This window comes from Apus apus, chromosome 3 (genome assembly GCF_020740795.1).
Source record: "Apus apus isolate bApuApu2 chromosome 3, bApuApu2.pri.cur, whole genome shotgun sequence".
Lineage (NCBI taxonomy): Eukaryota > Metazoa > Chordata > Aves > Apodiformes > Apodidae > Apus > Apus apus.
Window position 1 is genome coordinate 111,052,103 of NC_067284.1, and position 27,566 is coordinate 111,079,668.

A 27,566-nucleotide genomic window follows, 5' to 3' on the forward strand; every position below is an offset into this window, starting at 1 on the left:
CTAGTGTCCAAAGCATGTGAAGATGGGTAATAGGTGGAAGACTTCTGAGTGCATTCACTGTCCAGAAGGTTTCGCTTCCCCTGTGAGAGTGTTCTTCATTTCTTCTATCTACAGATAGATTGATGCTTCAGTTCCTCCAGTGTTGGGCAGTGTGGTTCTCCTGTGGGCTCAAAATTCTCCACCTTGGGTGAACAAAAAAATATTCCAGAATACTTTCTGCCAAATGAATAAGGACTATGAAGGCCTCTTGTTCCTTCAGGTGCCTATGCCTACTCATGCAGGTCTCATCACTGGTCTGTCACAGTTTTTCTTAAAGCTTCCTCTCATACTCTTTGCAAAGTTTGACTTTATGCCCTTTGCCCAGGAGACTAAGAAAATTCAGAGCTCCTGCTCTTTCCTGTTCTCCTCCATGAATCTAAAGGGTTCCACCAAATTCTTTTGATTTACAGAAGAATACCTTTATTTTATCAGCAGCAGACTTAAGTACAAGCTCAGAATTTGTTCTCTCCTGTGATGGAGAAGCCTGATTCACAGACCCAAGCCGTGACACTGATGAATCTCCTGAAATCGGATTTGAGCCATGACCGTGATGACAGTGTAAAATAAATATGAAAAAAAACCCCAAAACTCCAAACAACTTCAAATCTTCAGCCATACAGATAGAGGAAATACCTATGATGTCCTACCAGTTTGAAAACCTTTGGCCAGTTATCATATGGTGCCTACATAACTTGTCAGCATCGTTGCATCAGTGGGCACAAAACTGTTGCCATTTCTCATGGTCTAGACAAAAGCAGAGGAGACAGCACGTGGGAGAGAGAGAGAGAACGTGGCTATAAATAGCCCACTGAAGCTAGTTAAGGAATGTCCCATTGCAATGAAAACATTTTCCTGGCATGTTTTGAAGCATGTTTCCACAAGAAAGTGCAAGTAGGTTTGGAGTGCCCCTGCCCAATGTTGCTGAAAGGTTTGGGACAGAGACACAAGAGCTGTCCATCACCAGTTGGGACCCTGTGGGAGCTTCAGAACCAAAAAAGGATGACCTGACTTTCTCCTGAGATGGTGTTGTGCTGAAGAGACCTATTAATCTGGGTTTTTTACTTCTTTGGGCTTATTTGGACTTTCCTCCACTTCTCTCATTATTTAGACATGGCCACTGATGGGAAAGAATCACTGCTTATACTGCTAGATCAGCCAGAATCCTTGGAAAAAAAAACAACAACCCTGATTTTTTCCTCATGGGGAGGAGATGGCTTGGATGAAAAGAAAAAACACAGCCACAGAGAAAATGCCTTGCTATAAACTTCTTACATGGCAAATGCTCCGCTATCTCTGTAGAGCAATCCAGTCACAGCTATAAATAAAAATAAGCAATTACACTCCATGAATTCTCCAAATGAGAATAAGAAATTCCAGTGACTCCCCATATATCACTGAACTTATAAGCAACTCTACTATTTCATACCATAGCATGGTTCACTGAATTAAAATATTAACTATCGGAAGAGAGAAATCTCACATTGATTTAGTGAAATAAATGTATTTTGGTTCTGTGGCTGACTCTTTAGAGATAGTGCAACTTAAACACATCTTCTGTTGCTGGAAAGGTCGTAAGATCTAATCACTTTTAAAAGGTGGTAAAGAGAAGCTGGGGGAAAGCAATGTGGAGAGACCTTATTCAAGCTGCACAGTCAACATGGTGGGATTGCAAAGCATAAGCTTCATTTCCTTATTACCCACCTATTTGAGAACAGGCTTTTAAACAAGTGATGCATAAAAAGCTGGAAAGAAGAGAAGACTACAATAGCACAGTCTTTACTGTTGCCTGCATTGTAGCAGCCCAGTCACACCACTCATCTTGCCAGCAGGCCAGCTTAGCAGTGAGAATTAGCACAGCAGTAAACTGAACTCAGTGGAGTTTGCTTTTTGTTTGTTTGTTCAAATGAGTGCAGTATTTTCTAAACCTCATCTGCCACACTCTGCAAATCTAGATATTAATTTTAAAGGAGAAATGCCCAAGAAGAACCTATAGTTTATGTGGGTTGAGGATGTATTTGAGTTCCAGAGAGAATGACATCTCCCATACCAATTTGAGGGAGCCTGAATAGAAAGGAGATGTGAAAAAAAAAAAAAAAAAGATACTTGGAAATTGGACATGCAAAGTGAGACATATAAGAACAAACTCATGCATTTTGTATAATAAGTTTGCATTAAATCAATAATTTATAAATTATTAACACATTACTGATGAAGTGGTATGACTGAGGCACGAATTTGAACCAACGTGTTTCAGCTGAGCTCCAGTTCTGGCTGCTCTTCTGCTGTGATAGAAATGGGGCTGGCTGGTTCCAGCTCAGACCAGTAAAGCTTAGTCAACTGAGCTGGGAACCTTGGATTGTTTTGAAATTGTCAATGTTGAAAAATATACAGAAAATGCTAGGAGAAGGATGACATGGTGCAAGACAAGAAGAATGGGCTTCTCAAGGAGCCATGAGAAGACAAGACAGGGGCACTGGTCATGATGTCGCACTGCACATCTTCACTGGAGCAAACGCTCCCTGTGCACGCAGGGCACACCATGGGTGGGCAGAGAAACCTTTCATTCCTATCCACCATTTTGATGACACAAATCCATCAGACCCTAACTCTGAAAGAACAAACCCAGGAACATTCAATCTGGAGTAGGTCAACCAGATCTTGTTGATAAGAACATTGGATTTATGAAGGATTTTTTCATGGATGCAAGAAAATTGCAGATCCTGACTCGTCTGTGGGAGCCCAACTCCAACTCTTTCAGCTCTTGATGAAGCTGGCCAAGCTGGCCTGAGGTAGCACCCTGTCTTCTGTCACAGTTATGAGCAAACTGTGAGCTACATCCTGGTATCTGTGACATGATCAACCACTGCGAAAGAAAATGTCATCACAATACCAAGTATGAACCAAGATCCAAGAAAAAATTCTACCTGAGATGTGAAAGCAGCTGCCACTCAAACAGGCTGTTTCTCTAGATAATTTTCCACTGATCACTGAGTCAGGATTTTAAATTAGAATCTCAACCCAAATAAATAATGGATTTTAATTTTCTTATATTTAATCTTGGGTTTCCCAATTATCTTTTAAGAGTTGTTAGAAGGAGGGCTTCCAAACCTTACAATGAGATTTTAAAACCTCACTAGATGGAGTGATTCTTACCTAGAAATGAAACGCAGACTTTACAGAAAGTATGAAACTGGAACTTGCTGGCAGCTTCCAGTAGGGTTTTTGCATTGGCTGAATCTATGATCAAAGAACCTGTATAAACAAACTCCAGGAGTAACTCCAGGACATCCGCAGTGAGGTTGGACATGGCCAATTCCAGCTTCTCTCCACTTCTGCTACTGTCTCGTGGTGACCTGGTAACAGCAGACAATTAAATTATGGACATTACACCATCCCCATTTTGTTGGCATTTATTGATTAGTGAGGGCTAGAAAATCGCTTTGCACCTCATTATATTTCTCCATTATTTTGTTTACGGAACTGAAGAATATGAATTTTAAAATAACTGAACTTAAAAACTTTAACTGGATCTGAAAGAGAAGAGTCTTAAAGCAAGTCTTACAAAAAAATCTGTTTATTGCTACTTTGCATTTTCATGCAAAAACAGTTGCAAAAGAAAAGAAAATAAAAAGAAAAAATGAATGAGCCAACATTAATGAAAATGAGGAACAAGATTAGCGTTCAAAGGGAAACAATACATTTTAACATCTTGGTTAACATCTCATCTTCTGTGCATAACATAACTGTTAAGGAAAAACCACTCTCCAATTTCAAGAGAAAAGGTCATCTATTTTTTCAGGGAACCAGCACTGGAATAATTTTAGATGTCACGTGCATTTAAGGATACATTAAAGACCTTTTCTTAAAAAATAAAAAGTATTAATTTGTGTTAATTTTGAACTTGTCATTGTGGTCTATTAAAAGTACATGTATGATAGATATAATATGCATACACAGAGGGTCGTATAAAAAAATACATTTATGCTTATTCTAAAAATCTATTGTTCCCTTTTAGGCACTAAAATAAGGAAGCCCTTCATGGCAATTGCTTTGAAAACCGAATACAAGACAAGATAGACAGACAAAATGGTTAGAGCAAAGAAGGGAGAGGGGGGAAAACAACAACCAGCTCTGCCACAGGAAGCCAGCAGCCATCCTCTAGGAGTTTCATGACTGTGGCCTACGGTTTTTCCTGCATGAAGTGCTGAACAATTTGGGGATCAAAGTATCTCCTGCATTTGAAGTGTGGATTAGTGCTTGTGAAATTATTGGACAAAAAGAAAATCATACTGAATTAAAGTAAGGGCCCAGTTCTTAATGCATGGTTGGCTGATGTGTCTGCAACACTAAAGACAGGTTACACCTGAAAGACAAAAGCGATGATAAATTTGGTAACATCAAGGAGGGGAAATCTGCTGGAGTAAGAAAATAAACTCTTTTAATGGTTAGGACCATCCAGCACCTTCTCAAAGAAACATGAACTTCTCTTAGTCACTGGACAGTGAACGTCTGCTCGCTCCAACTCTGCTGGAGTACTTGCAAAGGCATCGCACAATTGACACAAAACCGGCATTCGATGCTGTGAGACTTCTATGGGCTGGTCAAAGCATCACTGTTCATGGGCAATGCCAGCTTTAAGCATGAGCAAGAGCACTACCAACCTCTTGGATTCACACAGCTGCCTATTCAGGTGATGGTCAGACCTCTACTACCCTAATGAAGCAAAAAAACCCCGATGTATGAGGTTCAGGTTTCTTCCCTCATGACACCCCACCCACCCCAATAACCCCTAAAATAATTTTGGAAAATGACTAAAATGTGGATGCTTTGTCACTGGTCTTCCATTGACTACCCTTGTCAAAGGCACGGCTTTAATTCATACAAATCTGTTCAGGATCAAATCTTTAAAGAGGTTTCATTTTTCTACTGAAAGTATTTAGATGGAGTCCACTACCACAGCGGAGAGTAGCTTGTAGTCCTTAACTTCACACACTTCTCTAAGGCAGTGAGCAATGGTTAGTCCCATTCACAAAAGGAAACTGAGGCACAAAAAGACAAAATCACTTGCCTGTGATCATAGAGAAAGCCAGGGGCAAAGCAAGGATCTAAACCCCAATTTTTAATTCTAAATGTTGGACTATCCCTTTGCACAGGAATACAGGCGGTTTAGATACTATTCCACAAGCAGACAGATAAGAACACATGTTGATTGTGATACCTGTGGTACCCCACATGCACAGATGTGTATGCTACCCCAAATCCTTACGCTTTAGCACACCACAATATTCTTCCTGAACTCTTTCTGAACTCTTGCAGATTCATATTTGCACTCAAGGCAGAAAACCTCAGGTGCCAAAACAGAAGAGTTGCCATTTCCTAGATCCTCAAGAGGATGTCACAAATTTTTTTATTTTTATTTTTTTTTTCTTTCTCACACTAACATACCAATAACATTCCACATATATGTTTTATTTCCAGTTGTTCCCACTCTTGGTGCTGCACCCTGGGCTATCGAAGTGACTCCTGGTACCAACACAATTCTGGTTGAGTTGATTTCAGAAGTGGTTTGTATCTGCCAGTGAATTCATATTCATGAGGGCTGGTTAATAAGGACATTGCTTAAAATTTAAGGGAGATTTGCAGAAACCCAGGAAGGGATAGGATCAGGCTCTCAGCACTGTGGGAAGAGCCACCACCATAAGCAATAACTTATTTAAAGCCACTAATTGCACTGTGCTGGTGATGGCTGTGGGAACGACTGTGCATGACCCAGCAGGAATCGCTCGCTCTCTCCCAGCGCAAAGACGAGGAGGCACAAAGGAAAAGATGACATGACACCAATGTCAGTGTAGACACACACCCACGTTAGCAACAACTGCAAGCTGCTATTTTTCAGAATAATTAAGTAATAATCTCTTTTACTTTGTAATACACCAAGCAATAAACTGCTGCTTGCAATTGATTACACGCCAAAGAAAAGCTAAGGTGTTTAATCAATCACTAAGAGCCACTTACGGCAAGTATAATACGAAGCTACAGAGATTATCGATATTATACAATGAGCCAGAAATGGGAAGGAATATTATCCCTATTCCTTCCTCTGCAATGCCTTGAATGTGTTGTGCTGTTTTGCTTGCACTTTCTAAGCAGTGAGCAGTCTGGATCCATGTTTAGCTGGTCCAGATACCAAGCACAGGCTTGGTTCAGCCCGCACAGGGAAATCACAGGTACCCTAGTTTACATCTGCCTTGGTATGGGCTGGACAATGGGCAGGGAACTGGTTGAAGCAGGTCCTAACGGACCAAATATGAGTGTTCGAAGGAAGAGAGGAAAATATTGGGGGCAAACAGGCTGATGTGACTGAAGCAGGAAATTCCAAGATTTCTTCTCAAAACAATCTCAATGAATCAGGCTGAGCATCCTCCTCTCAGCCTGACCAGAGCTTCCTGTGCTCCTTGGCTTTGCATGTATCGGAATATCATTATGCTCTGTGCAGTTGTACTACATCTATTTGGGGTGGAGCTTTCAGTTACTCTAGAGGAACTGCAAAGAAGTGGCCAAAGCTGTATGACAAGAATAGAATTTAGTCCCATTAACGCACTGGGGAATAGACTGGGGAAAACCTGGACAAATGTATACAGCTGTGCCCCAAACAGCTCATCCTGTAGCACCTCAGGAGGAGTTCTGTCAGCGACATCAGTGGATGCAAACATTTAGGAAAGTCTGCTCTCAGAAAAGCACTGACTTCTTGCCTTTAGAGTTGGGAAAAGAGACAGCTCTACCTAGTACATAAACCTGTTCCACCACTCTTGGCACAAAGACGGGATTTTGGGGATGGAGAGCCTGCCAGCTTCATGTTTCAGTTTCACTTGAAGCCAGGCAATGTACACTTATTGTCCGTGGACATCATTAAATGTGGCATATTCTGCTATTTGCCCTGCAAACTCTAAAGTTTAAACAGAATGATGTCATTTTATTGGCCTTGTAATCATTGCTCATATTATAAAGGTCACACATTTCACATTGTGGCATAAAATCAATAGCTCTCCCAACAGCCTCTGGGGGGAAAAGTTTTGCTTCTGAAGAATAATATATAATAAACAATTTTAGTTCTTACTTTATCATGGTTGTAATCTTGGAGAATAGCTACAGTAAAAATCTGGCAATGGCTGATATATAAACTCATTAAAATTAGGAAGTGATTTACAACAGGACTTTAAAAAAGATTTATCTTCAGCTAAACAGCAAGGAGGTTTGTTTAGGTCTACTTTTAAACAAGCTCCAAGAGCTCTTTAGCAGTTTAATTTTATGGTAACTGTTGGGGAATTCTTTCAGATTTACGAATCATATATTTCTCCAGCAAGGTGATAGACCTGAACCTGCAGATAAGCAGGAACTGCAGATACACTCTGAACGGGTAAGGGAGAGTTAGTGGAAAATATTGTGTATTGTCTGGAATAATTACGTCTAACAAAATAAAGCCAAGGCCTTTGAACATACTCTGGCTACTTATCCTTCACCTTAATTACTTAAACTAGAGAAGACAAAGGCACAGGGAACCTTTTAAAGCAAAAGATGGCTCGATTATGCTCTCAAATAACAAATCAAAATCAATGTCCTTTTCTATTAACTAATATATAGAAAAGACCTAAAATGTTAAAATACTCGTAGCAGGAAAAATAATCCTAAAGCCTCATCTGGAAGATACAGGAGCAGAACTGACAAAAGAAGAAGTAGAGAACTTTACATTTTTGGTATTAATTTATCCTTGAAAATTATTTCCATACATACAATGCCCACAGACAAGAATCAGCACTAGTGTTTTCATGCTTAATAGCAATGCAAGTGAGATGCCTTGATTTACAAAGCTGCATTTAGTCTAATTCAGGCTTCCCTCATGGTTTAGATATGCTGCCTTAACCGCCTTGCAATTTTATTTTGACTGACTAATGGTTTGGCTACAGCCTCACTCAACTTGAGATCAGATACAAAAAGCTACCTATACGCAGTGCAGATGCCAGCCAACTCTGTGTTTACAAGCTACATTCACAAAGTCAAAACAAATCCTGGATGTTCAAAATGGAGCCATCTGCACGGAATAAACATGAAAAATGTGAAACATTTTATGTAAATGTACATTACTGCCTAGGAACAGTTGGTGCAGCTTCCTCCCAGCCTGCCTGGCTGGGAACAGGAGGACTGACAGAGTTTGTGACACCTATTTACGTGCAGAACCATATGACTCACTGTGCCATAGACTCAAAGGTAGGATGTATATTGAAGCTTTGTGCTCCAAAAGGGCACTGAAATAAATGATTAGATTTAAAAATATGTTCAGAATTATCTTTTCTGATATTTCCCCAGGCACGTGGGACGTGGTGTGTGTCTTTTTCTTTTTGCTTCTCCAAGGCCCATTGCTTCTGCCTGTGAACAGATAGTCTATCACCATTACCTGCTCCTCTCAACAGGAGACAACACCAGAGGGCTAGTTCCATACTACAGCCTCCATTTTGTTGATATTACATCCAGAATTCCTGTTTAACAAAAAGGAAAGCAGACTGATTCTGGCAGTGTAACTACAAAAGTGGTATCTTTGACTATCTCCTGCTCAGGGTCTCATGCAAAGCAGGAATTTGAATATCCTCCATGAAAAGCACATGTTTGAGCTAATGGGAGGCTACTGGACTGCCAGCACGTCCACAGGAGCCCCAGCTCCACCCCTGACTGAGGCCCCATATTTTGGGGCTGGTCCCTCCTTGCATGGGTCAAAGAAATGGCCTGTTCCACTGCCCAGCTGCATCCTGGCCTCTTCACCTGATGCCTGCCCAAGATCTGCCCCATCAGCTTGACATGCTGATGGCACTGGCTTGCTTTCATCATCAGGAACATAAAAGTTTACCCTAAATTAATTATGTTCCTATTCCACTAGAGCAAAATATTTGCTTCGAAGACAGACAGGACAAAAAAACCCCAAACAACCAGATCAAATCGCTTTGTTCTCTGGATAGTGTTTTGGTCTCCAGAAAACAGGAAATCCAAGATTTTTACGTAAGATGAAGCACTTAAATGAAGAGAAGCTACTTCTTTTTGTCTCTGTCAAATTATTTTGATTACCAAAGAAAGGACTCCAGACTAGGATAGGCAGCTTCTTATGAGACTTAAGAGCCTGTTAGCTATGTGCTCTTAAAAAACTGTTCAAGTCTATAAAATTTAGACTGAACATCTTATGTACTATGGAATATTAGCCTTAAAGCACTGAATCTCCAGGCAAAGAAGAGACTACAGTATTGCTGCATCTTAACTGTCCACTCTTTGAATTTCATAATCTTCAGAGTTATTAATGGTTCAAAATCTATTTATTCTGGGAGAAGCAACAAAGAAACCTAGTTATATTATAGCCAGCCTTCAGCTATGAACAGAACAGACATAACACTCTACATGGGAAGTCATATTTCATACTGAAGAGCTTGATTTATCATAATTACATGCTCATGAGATACAAAAGCATAGATGCCCAAACATACCAACATACATTTCTATGATACAGACACCAAGCTGCATGTGCACACTGAGGTAACAGGATATATACTGAGTTATCCAAGTTTATGCAGCTGCAAGGTAATCAATCATGTAAATGATGACAGGAAGGGACATTTATAGAGCAACATCATTGCAATATGTATGTCATAAGGCACTGAATGTTCTATTAAATAGGATTTAAAAGAAATAAATTACATCCTTGCATTGCTTCTCCTTTGGAATTATTTTATCAGCTCACAATGTATTAACTTGCAAGTCTCTGCCTTTGCCATACTATCTTGTAGATAAATATGATCTTTGAGCCTCAGTCACTATCCATCTGTCTCATGAGAGACAAAAACATACACTGTAATGGTGCTATTGTATGATTACGATAAAGAACTAGTAAAATCACAAGGTTAAATAAATTACAGTGTTTAGAGAGAGGTTTGCAAATTTGTCATGAAAATTTACCTGACCAACAAATCCATTTGCTCACTTTTTACCAGGATATTGATACAAACAATGTTCCTCGTTCCAGGCAAACAAAATTTGGCAAGACTAGTGTAACTTGTTAGGGTCAAATGCTGCCAGTTTGCACCTGCTCTATCAGAAGAAAATCAGGGAAATGAATGGCTGTGTGCTCAGCCATGCACCAGCAGCTCCTGCTAATGCGCCATCACGGAAACCATCATTACAAACCAAGATGAGCAAAGGGATTAACTGCAAAACGCTTTTGTTCAACGGCAACATGGCCAGAACAAAAGAGAACAAACAAAAGAGCCACGTCTCCTATATACCCTTAATGCCATTCCCTGATGGAACACAATTTAATTGCTCCTTCAAGACTGTTTCTAAAGGCGTGGGCTCAGCAGCTGCCTGTGATGCTGCAGTGTCGGAGATCACAGTTGGGAGGCACAACTCTAGCTCCCTGCTGAGATTTAAGGAAGAAGATGAAGAGTTTGAAGATGCTGGCTCAAATGGCTAGCAAGTGCATGGAGAAGTGAATAGCAAGTGCCCCTGGAAGAACAGCATTTCACAACCTAGGGACTGAGAATAAACTACTGGAGAAGTAAAAAACTGGGCCAAGCTATTAACAGCATGGGATCTAACTTGTTTGCAAGTATCTCTGGCAGCCTAATTCAGCAAATGTGTGTCAAAATAGCCTGGGGTGAGTGCAACTATTTGTTAAAAGTAAATAAAAGATGCAAGCAGGTTTTGGTGGATTATATGGGAAGGAAGATGAAAAACAAAAAGACAAAATAAAAAATTTATTCCCACCCAACTTTAAGCGTGCGCCCTTAACCAACTCCTGTCTGATTGGTTTTAATGATATTTATTACACCATCAAAAACCAGCTTAGCAGAGAGCTGGCATTATGCAGCTAATAAATCTGTTTCTTAGGAATGTCCTGAAATTTATACAAGTAATTATCTAGGTAAGTCTATCCAAGGCTTTCTCATCAGTGCAATGTCTAGAGGGACAACAATAATAAAATAATGATAACCACAATTATTATTTATTGCTACTACTATGATTATGGTAGTGCCCAAAGATCCCAATCAGCATTTCAGTAATTAGAATTAATTCTGTCAGGCAGTGGTTCTGTCTCACTCAGCTATGGGGTGTTGCTGCTGCTTTTCTATAATATACACAGAGCCAGCCTGTGTTCTGGCTATCAGTAAAAGGTAATATATTGCATCACCTATGGCCACAGCATATGCAGGAAAGGGCATGGAGCTCTTCTCACCCCATCAGTCCCTGCCCACACTACCCCACAAAACTGGTTCGAGTATTTCAGTCACTGAGGATTAGCTCTGTGCAAGCAAAAGAAGGTGGGGATCAGGATCTGATATGATCAAAACCTGGTCATATTAATTCAAATTCATTATCCCAATCCAGCAGTGGCTAATCCTTGATGATTGAAATGAAAGGAAGTGAACTGCTGATCCTTGGAGCTACCTGCCAGCACGCTGGAGTTGGAGATTTGATTACCCTCATTTTAGGGCAAGCCTTGCTTTTGGAAGTGGCTCAAAAATGATAGCTTTCAAGAACACAGCTCCAGCTCCTATGCTGTGGAAGTTTTTTGTTGCCTTTGATCTATTTATCTTGAACTGCACCTCATTAGAGAACTGTTCCCTTTCACCCCTAAATCTCAACACAATCAAGCCTACACAGGGCTGTGAGATGTAAGTAAATATAGGCAGGTCACTGCACTGGCATGTCATGAGTGGTTGTATGACAGCTGTATGGCTTGCAGACAGGTCTAGCCAGAGCAAGAGAGGTGATTACTCTGTCATTTCTTGGGTAAGATTCACAGGATTTGTAGTTGTGTCTAGAAATTACGTGAGTGTGAAGTCCAAACTACAGAAAATAGAGATGTTGGCAATGAGGCAGAGGAGCAGGAGGCTAAGTGATTTTGCTCAGTGCCTCTCCAAGCTGCGGCCATTAAAAGGCGGCAGCTTACTTTCTACATTGTACCTTAAGGCTTGAAAAGGAGCCCTTCTCTCTTCCTCACCACAGTTTCTCTTCAGAGCAGGGCAGATCAATCCCTCCCTCCTTTCAGTGCCAGGATTCAGCCCAATCCATGGACCCTCCCATAGATTCACCCTCCTAACCCATGGCCATGCTTGTCAGGTTAGAAACAGCTGGGCTGCGATGCTTGCTAGGGGTTTTGTGGCAGTTCCACAGCCTGGCAGCCCAGCACCACCACTGAATATTTGTAAGCTGCAGTTCATTTATGTGGAAGACTATACATTTTTGCTTGATGACAACATGTTTTCCAAAGCCTGGCAGCTGCAAAATTTGAAACCCAGCAGGCAGCTCCAACAGGTGGGTGGGAGCATGGCTGCTCGGCCCGGCAGAACAAGCGTAGAGTGCTCACAGAAAGGGGCCAACAAAAGCAGAAAGCTGTCTCCCATGCCAGGATTTTGCACCCAAACCAAAGCAATTATCATTCCCTCATTTCAGAGAAAAAAATGCCTCCGTGCCATAATTTCCGCCTGCACCCTGGCAGTAAAGTGTGAAGAATATTTAATGCTCCCGTGCAGCCTCTCATTCTCACAGTCTCCTTCAAATGGTTTTAAAAGAAACTGTCCAGGCACAATATGCCCCTCCTGGCACTTGAAACAAACACCCTATTTTTAACTCCTTGTTTCTCTTTTTTCAAAGAAACATTATAATTTGTTTCCACATTCACCCTGTTCTACAGTGGAGCACAAGCATGCAGATACAGAAATGCTGCCTGATCCTCTCCTGGAGTTAAAAGGAAGGTTCTTAATAAGGAGGAAAACACAAAGGGGTCACTAAGAGTAGATTTTTCTTTCATCTGCTATTTCTCATTTTGGGTTTTTTACAACATAAACACAAACCAGACAGTCTGTTTTCCAGACACCTAAATGCTTTTGCAATTTTGTCAGACTGTTTCAGATGGATAGTGGCAGGTTTCTCTGTCTTGCATCCAAATGTTGCCTTTCCACACAATGGTGTAAAATCCAGAATGACACATCTGTCTTCAGTGTAGGTGCAAAAGCAAAAGGAATCTGGTCCTCTCACCCTAAACATGTTATTTCTCCCTGCCCTGCCTGCAAGCCGTAAGAAAGTAAATACAACCTTATTTTTTTGGGAAAAAAAAAAAAATTATCTGAACACTTGCAAAAAGAGGCAAAGTATCATGGAAAGGCAGTTTAGCCATGAATTCACTGCCTCTGCTCCTTAGGAAAGAAGAATGAACGTAGTGTTGCAGATGACACTGCATCAAAAGTGCTTGCTTCTTGCGACCAAATCTCTTTGCTTATGTTTGTGACATTGCTGCTCCATGCTAGTGGAATTAGGCAGCCAGGATGACTTCAAAGTTAAAAAGCATGATTGAAATAAAATATTGAAAAGGCAAAGCTTATAGGACAGGATCTATGTATCTTTAGTACCTGACCATAGAGAAATAAAGCTAGAGTCTGCACATAAAAGTCAGCATTTTGGCCAAAAATAGACTTTTATGTCAAGTGCATCCTACTATTAATGTCATACTTGGTAGAGATTCCAGCACTTTGGGTTGTATTAAAAAGAAAGCAGCAAATTAAAATGCTCCTGTGAAAATCCCTTTGTTACAGAAATATCCCATTCTATTTATTCAGCAGCTGTATTTGTCAATCCCAAATGCAGTGAGGAAAAAAAATGATGCCTCTTCATGGGATTTTCTGTTCCTTCCTTCTAGAACACTCATCTTCTACCAGATACAAAGACACAGCTCATTTCTCTCCTCCCCCAAACCAAGAAGTTGTAGCTATAAGGCTGGTTTAAATAAGAAAATCTGTGCTTGAGAGAGAAGTAATTTAGAGACAGGTTTTTTGATCTCTTTGTTTCTTCCTAGGTACATATATAAGCAGATGTATGTGACATTCGACAAACACTAGTTTCTGGAAGGAATCATTCATGCACTTTTAGCCAACTACAAATCAGGTGTCTAATCAAAGCTAGGTGACTAGCCTTCTCTCTGGGTGATGAAAAATGAGCATTTCCAAAAGGCAAATCACTCTATTTATCATAAGGTGAGATGAAACACCCTATGGACATTCTCATCTTCCCTTACAAATGCAGAGAAACCCTAGATTACCAGTTTAGGCTGGACCCCTGAAGGAAGCAGTCTAACACCCATCTTAACTTTATAGTCTAAGCAAATCACTTCAGCTCTCTTATTAATAAAGAGGGATGGCTTCCTCCTTCATCTCTATCTTAAGACACCTATTTTATGGTAAGAGGACTTGCCTCCTGGAGAAGTCTATGTTCCTTTCTGTAGACTACAGCAGCAGGCTACAATGTAAGGTTGGACTAAACTGTCCCTAGATGTCAACCTTGGGCCTAAAGGTTGCTTGACATTTAGAGCTCATTCCTCCAGAGGGATCAACCTGCCTGCACACAGGTACTTGAATTAAGAGACAAGATTCCTTCTAGAAACCTCTAGACTACTTCTTTTAATTGCCTGTACCATAAATTAGGCCCGCACTTTGGGAAGGCTGATTTCCTAAGTACCTAAAACATAGTTGTGAATTAGAGGCCAAAGTGAGGCAGACTGGAAGCAACTGTGGTTTGCTATACACTCAGAATACGTAAGGTGGCACTTACGGGATAGAACCCTACTCCAGATGCTACTTAGCATCCAGTTTTTCTTCTGAAGTTGTATGCTGCAGTAATCTGTGTGGGTCACAGTTCGAAGAAGCTGACTAAACGTGATTACCCTAAGCACAGATAAAGCAGATCAGCTCCTCTATTTGCTCTGTGCCTGAAGGAGCAAGCAGAAAGGCCAAGTACTCAACTCCATACCTGTCAATAAGAAGGATCCAAGATTCACCAGAGAAAAGACTATACTTCATGAAGAGAAATCTCACACTCTATGAATATATTTAATACTGTGTAAAATAGTTCCTGAGGTTGTTAGCAAAAGCCCCAAAACCCCTGAGGTTACTCCAATATGTCCCACTAGAAGACCAGCCTTGGACGTGAAGGCATCTTCATACATCCCTACCTCTCCTCAACACCTCTTTCCTCCCTTTGTGGTCACAGTGAAGTGGAACTAATGTCAGGAACATTTCATACCTGCTGTTTCTAATACATTTAATCCTTTTCAGATGATTTTGCACTTAGAAGGACCAAGAGTAGTTTTTATGGTCAGCTGCTGTTGGGAGGGAGATGAAAGTCAAGTTCTGGCTTAGGCTGGAGTGCTTCACAGGTCTGATGGGGACAGGGTAAGCAGTTCCTAAGTACACCAGTACCAGTGCTGGATATGGTGCTGAGCTTAGGCACATGACTGGACTAATCCAACCTGAAACAGGCTGTGCTCATACATTTAGAAGATAAACAGCACGGAACAAGAACTTTTTTAGAGAGGGACCAGAATGCACTTTGCAGTTTCAACCATTTTCTCAGAAACTAAAGGGGTTTCAAAGTGCATTCTCATTACCACACTTGTTTGATAAATAATAAGTAACTTACAATTGTTTTGGTCAATTAGACCTGATTATCATCTTTTCACTACAGTGCATTAAAAAGAACATTTTTTTCTCTGCTATGACTAATTTTTGTAAATAGGCTTCCTTAAGATGGTCAATAACTCTAGTTCTATTATGCTTTTTGTCTATTCATTTTTTTTGACGAGGGGATAATTGATCATACTTGCTTCTGAACATTTCCCTTTTATTCTTTTGAGACACTACTTGCTATTCTACTGTCAGATAGCAACTCAAAATACAGTGGAATCCGTGGCAGAACATGAGGCTAACAATAATTATCCTGTGGCAAAGAACAGCTGAAGTAAATACTCTGAAAGATATTGTTTTTCTGGGTGTTTACATGGATGCACATAGCACCTTCATGAATAGATAATCTTCTCCTTGAGTTTTCTGGTGACCTATTGGTGCCTTCAGCTGGAATGGAATTAAGAGTTTTACCCTAGCAGGCACTGATTGAAATGGCCTTTATATTATATTTAATCTCTTTTATTCTTTAAGAAAAACTGCCATTTCTTGTTTTGATTTCTATAATAACACAGAGAGTGCAGTATAAATCAAATAAAGCTTTAAGTACTACCTCAAAGGAGCTGCTAACAAATATCAGGACAGGATTGCAGATGCATTTTATTTATAAACATATTGACCCTTGTGAACTATAATGATTCTGTATTATTAAGGGCAGGATCTTACAAAATGCTGAGTGCCTCTTGCAGCTTGAGTCCTTGACTTGCACTGACTTAATGGAGTTCCTAGAAGGACTAGGCTTTACACTGCAAATATCCTCTAAAAAGCAAGTCTTTAGAAATTCCATCCCACAGCCCTGAGTTTGTTGTCTTGCAAAGACACATTTGCTCAGTTTACAGGTGAATATTTGTTTTTCACCTGACAGTTTTGCAAACTCAACTAGACGTCAAGCTGGATTTTTCCCTATTCAAGCATCACCATCATTAATAAAGGTACTTTTGTCTTGGATACACCTGTGCAACTCCATTAGCCTTCCTCAAGGTTACATGTGTGCAACTGAGGTTATATATGGAAGACAACTGGGATGGACACCAATTGACCTCTGGAATATATATTGCTGATGATGATGTGAAATAAGGTAAAAAGTGTTGAGGCTGGCAAATGGGCTAAACCTTTCACTATTTTTTTCTTGTACTGCATGTGAGCCTGTGTGAGCAGCTGAAAGAAAATAAATGCTGAAATCTACGATTTTGCTTTTATAGCCTCTTTTTAGAGCACTTAAAAGTTGGTTTTGTGGGGTTTTTTGTTTTTTTTTTTTGTTTTTTTCTTCTTTCTTTGTGTTTATTTGAACCTAGTTCATATCAGAGCTGTGCTCAGTCTAAAATATATCTCCATTTCATAAGCAAATAATAAAGCAGCAACAATCCTAAGTGTGCTTCTAGAAACAGATGCTGCCTGGTGACTTCTACACACAAAGAGATGTCTTCACAGCAAAATCCAAGTGACAGTCTTTGGTCAGTCAATTGTTGGATTTCTACAAGTTGATGCTAAGATTTTTATTTCCCTATATACTTCTTATCACCCTAAAAAGCATATAATTAGCCTTAACAATTAAATGGTAATGAGCAGACAGAAGAGAAAGGACAGGAGAGACCTGGCATAGCTACAGCTAGCAATCATTAGATTTACAGAGGGGAAAAGACATGCTTCCTAGGCCAAGATATTTTTTATGAATAATTGATAAGACAGTCAGACACAGTTATATCATATATATATCCATATATATCCATAATTATAAAACCAGCTTTGTGCAAAAGGACATAATACACTGAAAGGAGATACCAGCCAATATGCCATCCTGAAACAAAATACAGTCACTATGGTGTTAGTTGGCAAAATTTAAATACAGGATTTGAAGCAAGCAAAATTTTCTTTAATCCCATTTTTTAGCACAGTCCAGGCTCAGTCTGCTCAGGAAAATACTGCAAGGCAAAATCAGCAGCTGCATTAATTTGCTGATGATTGAGAGAAAAATGAAAGTTATCCTCATGGTTTTTTTTTCCCTACTTGCTACTCTAACCTACTAATAATATGAGAGTACCAATTTTTTCCTATGCGAGTATATGAAGCATACAAATTGAAAAATCAATGTAATGGAAAAAAAAGATTATCATGCACTGTTTAGAATCAATCAGCTAGAAACAGAGGGGGAGGAGGGAAAATGTGAAGGTGGAAGCATGATGTTTAGAAAATGTACATATTGAACCTACCCTAAGCTAGAGTGTTTGTAGGAAAAATCTACCCTGAAGTCTAACAGGCAGACTGAGCTATATTTTGAAAATAATCCTATTTCCAAGTTTTTCCAGAGAAATTAATCAGTAGTCTTTCCTTCCTTGAAAAGTCCCCAAATAATAATACAAATATCAATCCCTTTGCCCATAAAAGCCACACAAAAGCAGGTAACCAAGATTTCAGGGTGAAGGGACCATGACCCTCAAAATGCTTTATCAGCACGAGGTCTCAGCATCATTCACCAGAAGGCTGGTGGCTTTACTGCAGCCCGAAGGACAGACTTTGGCCGTATGTGTCGCAGTCCCTTGAAAACACTGACAATAGTTTTTAGTTGTGGTCTGAATTCACCATTAGCAGTTGAGTTTAAATCTTAAGGTTTCTCAGTGGTGGAACACTTTCTTCGGCCAAAACCGGCCTGTACTGATCAGAAATAATTACATTGTACGAGTCAGATGTGTAACAAATGGGTTTGAGTCTCAGTTTGGAAATACATTCAGAGGAGGTGGAAAGAATGGCTACTGGCTCTGTGACAGGAGATTCAATCTTCATAAACCTGCAAGAGAGGGGAGGAAAAAAAAGCGACACAAATGCGCCCTACAAAAGAACAGAGCAGATCACAGCTGGAAGGAAGGCAAACCTTTTAATCAGGTCCTTGAAATACAAGCTGCAGGAAGCTAGAACATTTTGGTGGACTTCAAACTCTTTGCCTTCAACAATAATTTTCAGGTCTGTAAACTCTTTCGCTCTGCGTTGCTGGTTCAACTCCTTCAACATTTCTGCAGAACAGAGAAGACAGACAGTGCCAGGGTTCCCATTAAGAGTTTTTTATTTTCACTTTTTACTTTTTTTTTCTTTTTTTTTCTTTTTTGTTTTGTAAAGAAGTAGAGAAAACAGGAAACAACTTGATATTTTTGTTGGTAAGATTGGCTCAACACAGACAGTCAGAAGTTACGAACATAACATATTAAAAAAAAAAATAAAAAGCAGGAACCAGTAGGTCTAAACAACTGAAATATATATACAGAAAAAAAGCAAAACCAATCCTAAATTTGGAAGGGTTAAAAACAAAACCAAAATATATCAGCATCAGCAAATCAGAAACACTGAGAATGTATTATCACAGAAAAGTTAAAATAATTTGTTATAAGAAAAATCAAGAGCTAATGAATTTCTATTCAAATGCAAATAAGTTTTGAATATACTAGAATAATATTGTAAAAATATGGTATTATGATGCAATATGAATTGGATATGGGTCAAAATAAAACCACAAAGCCTGCAAAAATAACTTATCCTTAACATAGTAAAAATGTGTTAAGCCTCTCAGTTAACAGAACAGTATTTCTAAATAATGTATGAATTACAGTGCATAAAAATTAGCCAAATTATCAGTGCATCTTGCAATATACCTCAGCATATAGACTACAATTGTATGTGCTTCAGAATTAGCTTAAAAGCATCCTTACGATAAAAAATAATCTCACACAGAGAATAAATTACTGCCTTTTATAGCAATTCCCATTTTTTGCACTCCAAGGATTTTTACCATCACAGCATTTTTATTTTTTAGCCTTCAATGGCTTCATTTACAGCAACAATCAACTTTCACACATCATGAAAGACTTGTAATGATTAAAATAACCTATGAAAGTGTTTCCCTCCTGCAATAAAGCACCTACCTTGTGTGATGCCTCCTTTTATAAAGCCTGTTGGAACTAACAGAACAAAATAGTAGTAGGCCATGTCTTCATGTGTGGATGTGAACTACTAACTGACCTACATGTTTTATATGCTGGCTGGACTTTTAAGGGTAAGACTTTCCTCCAACTCTGCAGACCAAAGTGGCTCTCAAAATGAATAATGTACTCTTCGCCTGGGCAATAGTCTGAGGGTTCAGTGATCAAAATGATAAAAGAGATTATTTTAAATACTAGAGAATTTGGGGTTTATTTTACATTTGCAATAGGTCAAGGTTCTCATTTTCTCAGTGTAACACCCTGAACACATTTCTCTTCAGACAGACCTGTAAATAAACAACAGTTCTTGACATGGAGTCCCTCCTTACACAAAGTAAAAGGGACCTGAAGAGTCTGTAACTTTAACTGCATTTAATTCCACTGTGTTTAATGGCACTGGGCTGCCAAGGCATCGTCAAAGGCCCTCATGGCAAAATGAAGACTCAAATTATCTTTGTGCTCTCCTGCTTCCCCCATGAAACTCAACACGAATGATTAAAGTGAAGCACTAGTGGTTAAACAGGAAAACATGCAAATACAAAACTGTTGCCTGGAAAGAAGCTCAAGTTCTCCCAAGCCCCAGCATCTGTGGTGCCCATTTTTCAGGCCTAAGTAAATAAATGTCACCTTGCACATTTATGTCTATTTAATGGAAACACAGTAGTGTCTGAAAGGCTAATTATTCTGTGCTGAAATGGGTCAGCACTCTCCAGAGAGCAAGCAGATCATTAGAGAGGGCACAGAAATAACAGCAGGCTTGTGTCAGATCTATAATAGGGGAAAACAAAATACTCTGTCCTGTGGGTGCTACAGCAGGGACTATTTTTCACAAATTCATCTGAGCTGAAGTACAATGATGCATTCTGAGCTAAATGGAAAATGAGATCTGAATGTTCACTCTTCTGCAGGAAAGCTTCAGGCTTTTGCTGGAGGTGTGGTGCCTGAAGTCCAACTTGACTATGAACAGCTGAGGTCTCCATTAAAGATCAGTGATGCTCTAGACACAAGGGGTGTTTCACCTGATTTAGGGTCAAAGTGACTAAGGTCTTTGGTTTCACAGGAACAGCACCAGGTGCCTTCTTTTATTTTGCATATCTGCATATTTTTGGAGGCAGTTGAGGAGGAAGTATTTTTCCATCCCTTTTCACATATGAACAATTTATTTTTTCTTTTTTAGTCCATTTTCCTCCTTTCACTTACAGCAGCTACATTTTTTTTTCCTGACTAAGTTTCTATCATTTAATGCCTTAAAGACAGTTACTTTTTCCTCTAAACTTTCGGACACTCTCTTATCCCCTACTTAATTTCACTTCTGTTTTCTGTCATTCCCCTTTTCAAATTTGCTCAACTACTGTTCTCCATCCCCATTTGCACTCTTCCTAAGTTCCCATTCAAGATCTTACTCTCTAGTGTCTGAGGCAGCCCTTTAAAAGCCTCCTTGCAGAAGCCTTTCAAGACAAGGGTTCCAACCAAGACTAAATCATACAAGTTTAAGATTGCACTTACACAAGGGGTCAATCTCCATCTCACCTCATTCCATTTCCACCTTTCAAAGCTCATGATCCATTATTCTTAGTGTTCAAAGAGGACAGCTGTATGAACAGCAACTGCATAAATGGATCCTGTGCTCCAGGAGAGGAAACACAGTTTAGCTGCACTCTGAATGGGCTGAGGGTTTTTGGAGGTGGGCTCAGGGTAAGCAGGACAGTAAAGACCATCCATGAACTCATGATTATGGAAGAGATTGGTGAATAACAAGACAAAAAATTCAGCCACAGCAGTGATGGATGCTGTGCTCTCTGTGCTATCTCCGGTGTTGTGAGAGCTGGTTTGAGCATCTAAATCCCCAGATGGCTCTCCCAGGTATTAGGCTGATTATTTGGACTTTACTGAGCACCCTTTAATTACATCCAGTCCTGCAGTTCCTGGGCACAGTTTCTATGTACGTTCTTCCACACTTCCGTGTGCTTTATACTACAGGGATTCATTAAGGGATGCAAACCAGAAAACACAGGTCTGGAACAGTGGTGCAATTTGGCTCATAAAAACCCCAGAAATCAGAACAAGCTGTAATCAGAAACTGAAGCTTCTCTTTTTCCTACGGCCATCAGGAGGCTGTATTTCCATCCTTGTCCCCCTGATTTGTTCTAGTGCCCTCCAGAGAGAGAGGACTATGAACAATCCTCTATTTTTGTAGCTTAGTTTCTGAACTAGAAAGAGAAGAGGCATGTGGAGAGGAGAAGAAAATCAGGAGACTGCATTGATTCATTGATCTTCCTCGCTGAGGCTCCTTTGTATTACTAAATAACTAGTAGGCATCAGTATTGGACACAAGGTTATACTGGAACGGGCCCTCATTCTCAGAGTATTTGTAATGCTCCCACTGTGCTTAGCCAGGCTTTAATGATTTATGAGGACTCAGGATGAGTTGGAAAACAAATTTTTTCACCAGGTAATAATGCCTGCCAATGAGTTGTAAAAGGAGAGACAACATAGTGCAGTCCTGGCAGTGAAAAATGATCTCAGTTGTCTCCTGCTAGTCCCTCTTCTGGGCTCCTCCTAATTCTCAGCTTTTCCTCCAAGAAGTGGAATTTCCCGAAACCTTCAGAAAGGGATGTGCTGGGAATTTCCTAGTGGTTATTTATTCCTCTGGTTTCTTCGTTCTTACACTGGGTTTTCTCTTTGTTTTCTTTTGTCTTATTGATTTTTAAAGTGATCCAGGTAAAAATGAAGTGCAAAGACAATTAAGGTGCAAGGTCTCAGCAGGATGGACACTGATATTCCCCCTCCCCAGTGAATCACAGCAAATGCTCTTGCATCCACAGTATGAAGAAATTATCTTCCCACCCCAGGTGTGTGACATGCATTGGGACTGCAGAAACCAAGCGAGTTCTTTCTGTCTTCTTAATGATTACTGATTCTAAATTATTCTCAGTCAAAGACTGGTTGAATGTGTTCTTCACAAAGAAGTACATAATAGGCATCCCCATGTTCTTCCATAATTATATGAGCCATGTAGTGGTAGAACCTACGTGGGACTTGGCCTAAAACCTGCACCTGAACATCTTTTAGGAACTTGTAAAAGGAAGTGCTGCCTATCTTGCCATTATCAGCCTTCATATTGATGCCTGGGGGCATTTAAACATAATTATATTGAGAGTCCCAGAGACAATATGGGTCAGAAGTTGTAAGTGACTTTGCTCAGGTCAGTAACAGAGCCAGGAAGAACTCAGAAGCTCTCACTCTTTGTCCCCGGCTCCATCCATCACACTACTTTTTCTCCCTTCTAATTAATGGACAAATTACAAATTAAACTGAAGAGCCCATAAGCTTTGGATCAAATGTAGGACCAAGTACAACTGTGTAGCTGTGTAGATCAAACAAAGAGAAGAGAAAATATATATTGACTCTTTTTAAAAATTACTGATGAACAAAAATAAAAATGAACCATAAACTTATTCCCCAAGTTTATTTATTCTGCATTTCAAGCACAGTGGAGACTGGATACCCAGCAGAAAACCCTCTCTAATGCACATTCCTGTGGCACAATGGAAGTTCTCCGGTTAATTTCCACTATTGATAGAGAATTCTACTTAAATTCTAATAGGTAAGGCTTTAAAAGGGGGCAGCAAGAGCTAACACATAATGAGCTGTGAAATAACGAAGAACACTTTTTGCAAACAGTGTTTTAAAAAATTTGATTGGAAAAACTAACCTATGATAAAACTGCATAGGCTAATTGATGAAACATCACTAATTATTGTTGTGAAGAACATGCAAGAGACCAGCATTTGCCCAGACAGCAACATGTTTTCATGACTGGGACAGAAAATGTGGGAAAACCAAGAAAAGTTACCAGAAGGAAAATCCATTTAGTTTTTTGCCTTAAATAGTAAGGGCATTAATTTCCAAGGGTATGCTCTAGTTAAGGAAAACAAGAATTTTAACCATTTAGTGCCAGCACTGGCCATGTCTCCCCATTTTGACAGACAGTGGTAGAGTGTGTGTAGCTCCAAGAAATGAAAGTATGAAGACTAAGAAGTTGAATAGGAGTTACAAGTGATGGGAAAGTGTGTACCAAGGTGAACCTGTCCTATTGAACCACAAAAAATCATTACTTTTTTTTCCAATTTTAACAAGTCTCTCTTTCTCCTCAGTGTATGCCCAGAGAGAACCCCAAAGCCTGACTCCATCTACCCTCCCACTGTCGATAGTTAGCTTGAGGCAGCTGCACAGAGAGATAACAAAGTGCCCAGCTGCCTCATCAGCCTGATAAAGTCATGCAGACACACTCACAGGTGTTGCTGTGGCTGAGGCTGTTCTCCACTCCCCTGGGGCATCTTGACGCTGCAGACCAACTGCAACTGACCATCATTCTTTAGGGTCTCCCATGATTATCAGGCATATCTTCCATGCTTATTAGTTATTTCCCAGTTGACAAATACACCACCAGCTATGGCAGCTTGAATGTGGTGTGAAGACAAGTACACACCTCTGGAGAACAGCTGCCTGCTTGGGACTCAGGAACATGGTTTTGTGATCTTCATTTTCCTTCCTGGACTCTAAAAATGAAATGTCCAGTTATCTGGACTGCCTCTGCAGTCAAATATAGACTGAAGCATGACTAGACAGAAGGTAAGAAATAATCTCTTGCAGACAAGTATGTTCACTTTTGGAGCTCAATTTCAGTTGAATGTCTTCATGAAGAGCAAAAGGAAAAAGAGGCGCAACAAACCTGGGACTCACCTATAAGAGGATCCTTTATCAGTGAGATGAAGGAGGCAGACAAATGGTGAAACACTCTTGCTCTGTACTGTGAAGTGCCATGGCTGCTAATGGCTTGGGATGGAGGTCCTAAATACCACTGTATGATACTGGGGTGTCCAGCCCTGCTCTCCCAATCTGTACTGATTATGGAGTTTCCACAGGATGCCATCCTGCTCCAAAGGCATCTGCAAATGCTCAACTGCTTGTGACTGTCTTCTCAGTATTTTGTTTTCATAAGCCCTTAAGCCAGATAAAAGGAACTGAGAAAGCCTAACAGTGACACCAGGAGCACTCCAAGGCTGTGCCCTACTGAGTCACTGCTACCCTGCTACACACCCTAAATGACATGGAGCGTATGCTCATGGAGACGTATCTCTGCTGGCACAGCTACACCAACCTCTGAACAAAAGGCAACAAGAGTCATCTTCTGCTGGGTTTTCTCAGAACAGCAATGTGAAATGCAAGGTGTGAAGCTGTCATAATCTGAGCTGATACAGTTATGGTAGTAGGACTTTGTAGTGCAGACCAACCTGTCTAGAACTTCAGTCTTGCTGACACTGCTACACACCTGTGCTTCTAGAGGAAGCAGTAACAGATGCTGGAGAGGGGAAAAATATTTTTAAATCCCATAACGAACACCACATATGTTGCTGTATATGATAATTCTACTCAAAGGATTGCTGTCAATGGGGTGCCCCATTGTGCTAAATAATTTTTCGTTGTTCATGTAGACAAATTCTTCTCACCTTATTACGATGAGAAAGGGTCAACAAATTCAGCTGCAGTGATTGCTCACTTGAGGAAGACAACTACAACTCTATGTGCAAATGGAGCCTTTCTAAATATACTTAAAAGTCAGGGAAGTCACCATATCATGTTTTGAAACCAATTTTCAGGCTATTATAATCACTAGAACTGACGTTAGGAGGTACCTCAAGGGTGCTTTCACACATTACAGAGTTGATATTTTCCTATATTAGGCTGCAGAACTATTTAAACATATTTTCTGATTACATTCAGAAATGAACTACACCACTGATTTCTACAAAATCTACATTAAATGCAACTTTGGAGAGATTTCATATCACAGTTATGTATAAAAATAATAAAAAAAGGAGTCTGGGGGCTAGAATGCTTTTGCTGCTTTGATTTTTAAGGTAAAGTCTTCTATGGTATCCATGCCTGCTAATTTATAACCATACAGGGTTACAGATTCACAGAATCACTTAGGTTGCAAAAGACCTTCAAGATCATCGAGTCCAACCGTTAACCCTACGCTACCAAGTCCAGCCCTAAGCACCCTATTTGGATGACTTTTAAACACATCCAGGGATGATGACTCAACCACCTCCCTGGGCAGCATGTTCCAAAGTCTGACAACCCTCTTAGTGAAAAAGTTCTTCCTAATGCCTACCATTAACCTCCCTCGCTGCAGCTTGAGGCCATTCCCTCTTGTTCTATCACCAGTTACTTGTGAGAAGAGACCAGTGCCTACCTCTTTACAACGTCCTTTCAGGTAGTTGTAGAAGGTGATGGGGTCTCCCCTCAGCCTCCTTTTCTTCAGACTAAATAGCCCCAGTTCCCTCAGCAGCTCCTCATCAGACTTGTTCTCAAGGTCCTTTACCAGCTTCGCTGCCCTTTGAACATGCTCCAGCACCTCAATGTTATTCTTGTACTGAGGTGCCCAAAACTGGACACAGTATTTGAGGTGTGGACTCACCAATGCTGAGTACAGAGGGATGATCACCTCCCTGGTGCTGCTGGCCACACTATTTCTAATACAAGCCAGGATGCCACTGGCCTTCTTGGCCATCTGGGCACACTGCTGGCTCATATTCAGCTGCTCATCAATCAGAACCCCCAGATCCTTTTCTGCTGGGCAGCTTTCCTGCCACTCTTCCCCTGGCCTGTATCATTGCATGGGGTTGTTGTGGCCCAGCTGCAGGACCCAGCACTTGGCCTTGTTGAACATCATACAATTGACCTCTGCCCATCAATCTAGTCTGCCCAACTCTCTCTGAAGAGCGTCCCTACCTCAGGAAGATCTACACTCCCTTCCACAAATGCACAGTGATTTTATGTGACTGGCTTTAAAAAAGAGCTGCATTTATATTACATATATGGATTCAAAGAATGAGAAAAAATGTAGAGACAATCTGATCTCTTTCGTTTTCCAACACAGACTGTGATCCATGTAAGGACAAACAGCAAGACCAAAGGATCCAGCATAAAAATACGCACTGAGATGCTGAGATAAAGATGCAACTTCTTGTATCAGGATGTGCTGTTTCTTTTTTTTTCAGGATTCACCCGATTAAATAGAAAGTTGGCTGCAGCTTGTTCTATATTGGCCAAGGCAAATAAACCCCAGGGGAGCCCAGCAAATTGCCAGCCTAGCCCCCTGTTCCATATATAACACGTCACTATCTCAGCTAAGACTGTAACTTGATTTCCAGGCAGACAATAATTTTCTCTGGAGACAAAATGAGAGAGACAGACTTAAAGAGAAGGAAGAAAAATAAATAAATCCATGAGCACTGGAAACATGGAAGAGCCCATATTCAAACAGAAATTTAGTTCTGATTGTTTTATTTACCAGCAGGCAGCCCTGAATATCAATACACACTTAAGGGAAGGCTAAAATATTTATTACTATGTGATCTGGGATGGAATCAGTATTATCCTAATTGCTTGTAGCAGAAGACTAGCAGATAGCTTTTAGACCTTTCTGATCTCTTTATGTAGTGCAAGGCATTAGCTAAACATTGCCTAGTTTGGAAGGCTTTGAAGAAGAAGCACCCATCTGTGAAACTGATCGTGTAATCAACAGGCTCCCCGACACTTCAGCAACAGGCGAACGCTGACCGGTTTTTGCTGGTGGGAGAACAAAAGCTGCACATTGTGCATTAACAGCCATCAGTCATATGTGTGTGCACACGCACAACCAGCAGACAAAGTGCTTCTTTTCAAAATATGAAAATAAATCAGGGATGCATCCAGGACGAATTGCATGTATTAGAGTTAAAATAAAACAGCAAAACTAAAATCAACTGTAAGATATCACCCTGACAAAGACTTCAAAGCACTTAAATACATTAATTAGCAAAGAGGGGGTGGGTTCCTCTGCCCCTTCTAAACAAAGGCAGTGATGCCCAGTTTCAATAAGGGTAGGACTTGTTTTTTTCTTAACATGTATGTAAGTGTAATCAACGCAATTCTTTGAAATAAATCCATCTTTACTGAT

The 27,566-nt window shown here is 40.2% G+C and overlaps 1 protein-coding gene across 4 annotated transcripts in view; it reads right to left on the reverse strand.

Moving 5' to 3' along the window:
• KLHL29 (kelch like family member 29) overlaps positions 1-27,566 on the reverse strand; it is a 391,974-nt gene that overhangs the window by 54,502 nt on the left and 309,906 nt on the right. For all 4 annotated transcript variants that reach the window (XM_051615176.1, XM_051615178.1, XM_051615175.1 and 1 more), the window contains 2 exons: positions 18,457-18,595; positions 3,193-3,392 (listed from right to left, as the gene is read on the reverse strand). In XM_051615176.1, coding sequence (XP_051471136.1) covers positions 3,193-3,392; positions 18,457-18,595 — 339 coding nt within the window. The remainder of the gene's footprint in view (positions 1-3,192; positions 3,393-18,456; positions 18,596-27,566) is intronic.